Source organism: Medicago sativa, chromosome 5 (genome assembly GCF_051527215.1).
Source record: "Medicago sativa cultivar Bolivia chromosome 5, Bolivia_mono, whole genome shotgun sequence".
Classification (NCBI taxonomy): domain Eukaryota; kingdom Viridiplantae; phylum Streptophyta; class Magnoliopsida; order Fabales; family Fabaceae; genus Medicago; species Medicago sativa.
In genome coordinates, this window is record NC_140753.1 from 52,512,631 (window position 1) to 52,520,215 (window position 7,585).

The 7,585-nt window shown below is 29.9% G+C and overlaps 1 protein-coding gene across 1 annotated transcript; it reads left to right on the forward strand.

The window, feature by feature from the left end:
- Positions 1-2,992: 2,992 nt before the first annotated feature.
- Positions 2,993-4,518, forward strand: LOC146922916 (uncharacterized). The gene has a single exon (XM_085710865.1). The coding sequence runs from the start codon at positions 3,331-3,333 to the stop codon at positions 4,516-4,518; it is 1,188 nt and encodes a 395-aa protein (XP_085566991.1). The 5' UTR covers positions 2,993-3,330.
- The last annotated feature ends 3,067 nt before the right edge of the window (positions 4,519-7,585 follow it).

Genomic DNA, 7,585 nt, shown 5'->3' on the forward strand with positions numbered 1-7,585 from the left:
GTCTAATTTCATTAGAATGCAACTAGTTCTTATCTAAACCATGAGTCACCCGCGAATTTGGATCCTCTCAATTGTGAAAAAATTGAGAGGGTTATGTGGATGATCTCCCTAATAAAATGTATTTAACTCCGCTTATAAATTTTATAAATGGTAGTGTTCAATGCATTTTAACGGTGAGATCATCAACATAATTCTCTCAAGTTTTTTTCACAATTGAGATGATCCAAATCCGTCACCCACCTAACCCATTTATTCACTAAGTCAAAGCATGCCCCCTTCCTTGCTCCCTAAGACATGCCATTTCCCCGTATAATTTTCTGGCGGATGAATTTTACGGTAACCATAACTCATGTGACTTTTTATCGTTAGTTTTTCTTTGTCAATTTCGCATATAGAACTTTAAATTTTTAAAAATTATAATGTGATTGCATTCTCATCATACTTGATATATAAAACCGTAATTTAAATTTTCGCAATTGTCGACAAGGTTGATTACAATGATTATATATACTTAATCAAATTTTAGGAAGTCAATCATAATTGTGCACGTGATCGGATAAATTTTCAATTGACAGATCAGATAAAAAATAAATTAAATAAATTTTGGTGAAATATGTATGCTAAGTTGAAAATAAATTTTAAATATATACAGATTTAAAATAAAATTAACACGGGACTAGTATGCGTACATAATATATATATATATATATATATATATATATATATATATATCGTATTATTTAAATTTGAATCATGATAAAAAAATTAAATTTAGTAAAAACATATGTTAAAATAAAATTTGACAAAAAAAATTGAAAGAAAAAATATAATTAAAAATTAAATAAATATTTAATGGATAAGACCAAAGTATTGTATGAATTTTTTTGAGACATTTATGTTAAAAAAATAATAAAAATATTGAAAATAAACCGAACCGAACCCAAAAAAACATACATCATTTTCAATTGAGACATTTTATGTTGAGAACCGAACCGATCGGATAAATTTTTTGTATATATTTATATATATACATACATTTTCAATTGACATATATATATGTTCAGAACCGAACCGATCCAAAAAAAACCGTCAACTGATCAAAAAAAAAACCAAAAACCGTAAAAAACCGATTTTTTTTGGATGTATTTGGGTCATATAAATTAAAACCGATTTGTTCGGTTCGGTTTTCGGTTTATAACTTAAGAACCGGGCCGAACCACACTTATCTATACTCTTCTAGTACTCATATCGGTCCATTACCCTTTTTTAACTTAAATTCTTCAGATCACTCCCCAATTACCAAGACAACTAACCAACGACCAAGTACCAAGCACAAAACAGCGTGTTTAATTCTTTCTTTTTGATTTACTCCCCAATAATGATATGGCCTTTGTTCCTTAATTGTTGCAAGGATAACATTTGTTTTTATCGCGACAGGCTACAAAAGGTTTCTTTATAATTGCATGATATTTGCTTAATAAATTGCTATAGTATAATTATATGAAAGAAAAGTTGTTTATGTATACCGATTGTTTGCAGCAACTTATGTAATCTATGAAAAAAAATCCAACAACATATAGAATTAGGAAAGAATTTTCTACAACCTAATATATGAAAGAAAAAAGAAATAATATAAATCGTAACTTTATTTGTGTACAACAAGGAAAAAGCTTCTCTCAAAATTATTTTTAATAAGAGTATTACTATCACTTATTTACAATTTGAATAACCGAAAACCGATTCAAATTAAACCGCATTAATTTAGATCGGATCGGTTCGGTTTTTATTTAGCATCAACCGAACCGAGCCGAACCGCGCATATTTTATTTTTTGGATCGGTTAACTTTTTGCCTCATAACCAAGCCGAACCGCACCGCGAACACCCCTACATATGTGGGACTTCATACCCTAATGTTAGTTTATTTTTTCAATAAAAGGGTGACTTGCTCTCTTTTTTTTCTTTTGTCAAGTAGCCTAGTGGCTAGAACTCACACAATTTAATTGTGGAGAAGTGGGGTGTCCGGGGTTCGAACCCCAGCCCCTACATATAAAATGCAATATCCCTACCAACTGAGCTAAGTTTATGGGGATGGTGCCTTGCTCTCTTTATCCCATGATAATAGAAACAACTCCACTACAATAGAAACAATATAAATTAATTTTTTTTTAATAAATATAAATTATTCTTTATTTAATTATGCTATATTCCAATAAATTTATAATCAAATACGAAAAAATGTATAGTTACAAAAGCAAAAGGAAGAGTACATTAGTGTCCGTCTTGACACAATTAAAATAATTTTGATAAAATAAGATCAAAATCATTTTTATAATTAAAATTATCCCCCCTTTTGAACTAACTAACTAACTAACTAACTATATATATATATATATGTATATATATATATATATATGTATATATATACATATATATAAATATATGTACATATATAAATATATGTACATATATAAATATATGTATATATACATATATATACATGTACATATACATACATATACATGTACATATATGTACATACATATATATATATATATATATATATATATATATATATATATATATATATATATATATTGTTCCTATGTCAATTATATTTTTACATTTCAACGGATAACAATTAATTGAGTTTGTCTAACATGTGCAATATTGCACATCTTAAAGGAACTAAAAATAACAATTTTTTTCTTTCAAAAAAAAAATAACAATTTTTTATTGAAAAACAATAATCAATTATTAAAAAGTTATATATTTAATCTAAAATACACAAGTTTCAAAACAAACCTACTACTTAAAATTCTTAACATATGCAAATTTGCACATGATAGAAACCATAATTATTTTTTTGATTTTTTTTTGTAAACAATAGTAGAAAATGATAAAATATAATAAATTTGAAAGGAAATCCTATATATCCGATAAAGAAGAATAGTAACAAACTACCCCTCAATTCTTAAAAAAAAAAAAAAAAAAACCACCCCTCAAAATAAAAATAGCTGTGACAAACTAATCACAAAAAGAGAAAAAGGAAAAATTGTAACAAACCAAATAAAAAACTAATTAAATATTTATATTTTGTTTTAAGGAAGTATTTATATTTTTATTCCCATAAAAAACATTCTAGAAAATAATTTAATTTAATAAATTTTTAAAATACATTTCCAAAAATAAATTTAAAATAAAAAAAATATGAAAAAAAGATAAGTGGACCCATCTTTTCATCAACCATAAATAAACCCTCACTCACGTCCTTTTCCTATCACTTCAGTTTTTCAAATCCTCTCACTCTCCCAAAACCCTAGTTCTCATCAATGGAGTACCAAAGCTTCAATTCCTCACCCAACTACCATGAATTGCTCGAAAACTATAAGCATCCATCATCCTACACTTCCAAAGTCAAGCTTATGGTTAGCTTTGGCGGAGAAATCAGACCTAGCCTTCAGGACGATCATCATTTTTGGTACATTGGCGGAACCACCAAAATCATCATGGTTGATCGTAATATCAAATTCTCTGACCTGGTTGAAAAGCTTTCTTCAACGATGTTTGCTAATGCTTGCTTCAAGTACCAGCTCCCTGGTGAAGATCTCAATGATTTGATCTCTGTTCACAACAATGATGATCTCGAAAATATGATGGTCGAGTATGATCGTATGTGTCGCGCTTCTCCAAAGCAACCGGTAAGGTTGAGGCTCTTCCTCTTCCCTGTTCGTGCTAACAACAACAAAGACCACAATTCAAGACCTTATAGTCTTGTTGAGTTGCTCAATTCCGTTCACGTTCCGACTTTTGAAGATTCATCTCCTCCGCCAGCGGAAGATTCAACTCCACCTCCTCCTCCACCATCGGAAGATTCAACTCCACCTCCTCCTCCACTGGAAGATTCAATTCCACCTCCTCCATCATCAACAACCACTAATCCCGAGTTGAGTCAGGTGGAATGTCCGGAGACTTTGCCGGATTTCGCAGCAAAGGATACGAAGTGTGGGTCGGAGACGGTTATCAAAACCAATATTCAGGAAATTCAGAAGGTGGAATCTGTGAAGGATGAACAGCAAGTGAAAGTTGACGGAGAAAACAGCGGTGTTGAAGTTTACCCTGAAGAAAGCGCGGAAAAAGTGATTTCGTTAGTTACTGATGAACCTACTGCTGATGAACCTGCTGCTGAGGATCCGGTTCAAGAAGCTCCTCCCGGTTCGTTTTGTTCCTGTGGAGTTCAGTTTCCTGAACCGGGTTTGGTTCCTGAACCAATTTCGGTTCAGTCATCTTTTACTCCAGAAATGCACAATGTGGCTGCTGATGGTTATTACTCGATGGGGTATTCAACTGAACTGTTACCAGTTTATTTGATTCCAACATCTTCAGGATTGTACCAAGCAATGAGGCCGGTAACCGGACCAACTGGTGAACCGGTTTATTTCGCGTATGTGCCGATTGTCAATGAGGTTGATTACAATGGTGGTCAGTATGCACCTAACAGATCAACCTTACCATTGTAGGCGGCTGCGCCGTGGGGTGGGTGGGTGGTGATGGCGGGAGAGGGCTGTTACAGAGGGCTGTTACCGGTGAAATATATCTGCATGTAATATTATGTAATACTGGTGTTAAGAACTGATTTGAAATAGTTTTTTAAGTGTATTGGTTTATTGAATATTGGTAGAAATAAAATCATTGTCAAATCTGTTTTTGAAATGCTTTTGTCTCTTCTAGTAATATTACAGTAAAACATAAATTCATTGTCCCGTAAGCTTAACTATGTTGGTATGGATAATGCATAATATCAAATACCCACCCAACGGCGTTTAAGTAATCAACATATACATTTAAGTAAATATGGTGTTGCTAGATAGCCCCTTACCTCGATGACGTTTTAATACGCAAGACAACTTATGTTACACGAGTGAATCCAATTTTGATCGTTCCCATCAATACTTCTTGATTTTATGGGCAAATATTACAACGATCATAATCCTAGACCCTCCCTCAAATTCATAAAAGAAAAAAAGTAATTAGGATCTATTTGTTTCAGTTTTAAATTCAAGCCCTAACAAGTTTTAAATTCTATGCTACACGAGTAAATCCAATTTTGATTGTTCCCATCAATACTTCTTGATTTTATGGGCAAATATTACAACGATCACAATCCTAGATCCTCCCTCAAATTCAAAAATGAAAAGGAGTAATTAGGATCTATCTGTTTTAAATTCAAGCCCTAACAGGTTAGACCATATGTAGTTCCCTTAGAACTTATTTCAATTAATTTCTTAACACTTTACATACCTCAATCAACCTAGGATCCAACACGAAAATACTTTTCATGAATATTTTCGAATTTAATGAAAACGACTGAAATTTTCCCCAAGTTAATTTTAAGAAAATTTTATCAGTGTTTCCTCTGTTTTTTCCTGAAAAAGGTCTTTCGATTCTTTTTCTTCAAACATCACAATACTTAAACATTTTAAACAACTAAAATTTTCATCTTAAGTTCCTTTGAGACAAGTGGTTCTGTTCAAACTAGCGAGAATACAAAATAGATCTATCTCTCTTTTTTTAAGAAGAAGAAAAGATCTATCTTTTTTTATATTAATTTTTTTTACTAACAATCTTATTATTTATATTAAAATATATTATTCTTTGTCCTCGTGAGTTTAGCTCAGTTGGTATGGACAATGCATAAAATATGCAAGGTTCGAGGTTCAAACCCCGGTCACCACAAAAAAAAATTCAAACCCCGGCCACCACAAAAAAAAATATATTATTCTTTTTAATCAAGGTTTTTCCTCCGAGGTTCAAACCCCGGGCACCACAAAAAAAAATATATTATTCTTTTTAATCAAGGTTTTTCCTAACATTCTTTTATTTTAGTGCATATTATTAATTATGAAGATTTTATTTCTAAATAGAGAAATAATAATTAATAAATTATTAATATTTAAACATACCAATTACAACCAAAGTATAAAATCTTACCTATTTTGTTCTATTCAAACATACCAATTTTATTTACTCAAAAAAAAACATACCAATTATATATATATATTACACTTAATCCTTTCATTCTCAAAATAAAATTAAAGTTATAAATTTTTCATTTTACTATATTTTTTTACTTAACATGTTCATAAATACAAATATAATTAATTGCAAACAAATCATCATTTTTTGTAAAATTCGTAACTCGATGAATTTGTATCTGAATACCATGACTTTAAGTCCATTAAGAAGGTTTCGGCAAAAAAAATCCATTGGTTACCTCAGATTTTTCATAAATAGTATTAAAATTACCATTTTAACCTTGTTTGGTTCTGCCCTTTTTCAAATATTATTGAACTTATTTCTTTCAAAATTATTCTTTGGCAAATCAATAGATCTATTAATTACAAATTCATTTAAGCTAAGAAAATATAGTTAATTTCATACTTTACGAAAACTTAAAATTTTCACATAAATCACTTTTTGTACAAGAATCCACATTTCTTGTTTACTCGCCTATTTCAACTACCAAGAGTCATTTTTTTTTTTTGAAGAAAACTACCAAGAGTCATGTCATATGGTTTTATACTTGAAACAAAGAAAATTGTAAATCTCCATATACAAAGAAATATAATAATATTTTGTTTTACTATTCTTATGCTCTTGAAAGACAACATCATAGTAGTCCTCATAAGCTTAGCTCAGTTAGTATGAACAGTGCATATAATATATGCGAGGTCGGGTTCAAACCCCGACCACCACAAAAAAAAAAAAAGACAACATTATAGTGATTCAAAATTTCAAGATGAACCGAATCTTTCACGAATAAAATCAAATTCGATTTATAAAAAATTCCATTTTTTTCAAAGTTGTTAAAAATCTATGTTTTTTATAGATAATTGATCACAAATTCTATAATTTTAATGAAGTAAAACTTGAAAACTCGTTCATTAACCAACTTAGGCCTCACGGCCACTTAGAGGTAAAAGGGAAATAATTTTTTTTTTGGAGTGAAAATTTGTGTTTTGATGTACTCAATGGTTAGGTGATACAATATGCAAGATCTAGTAAAATTAAGTCATAATAAAACTCCATTTCACAATAAAATTCAACGATAATATTTTTTTTTATAGATCTATCACTAATTGGAACAAGAAAATTTACAAGATCTTTGTTCTCTTTTGATGTCTATGTTTGACCATCACACAAGATAGGGAAATTAAATCTTCTTGAATGAAAATTTCATTTTTAATGTTCACAAGATCATGGTAAAGCAACATTCAAGCTCAACAAAATATTCTCATGAGAAAAAAATCAAATCTAAGTTTTTTTTTTTTTTGTACTTATCAAATCTAAGTTATAAAAATTTCCATTTTTCAAAAGTTTAAATAATAAAAACTTCTCTTGAAATTCATCCATCAAATGATGGATCTATTATTTAGAACAAGATTTTTTTTAAAAAAATAAAAATAAAAAATTGGTTCCCTCCCTTAGCCTAGGTTCGGCCAAGCATAATCATGAGAAAAAACGGTTTCTCATGGCAAGTTTTAGATGGTTAGGAAGAGAAGAAGAAATTAAGGTGGTTTTGTTTAC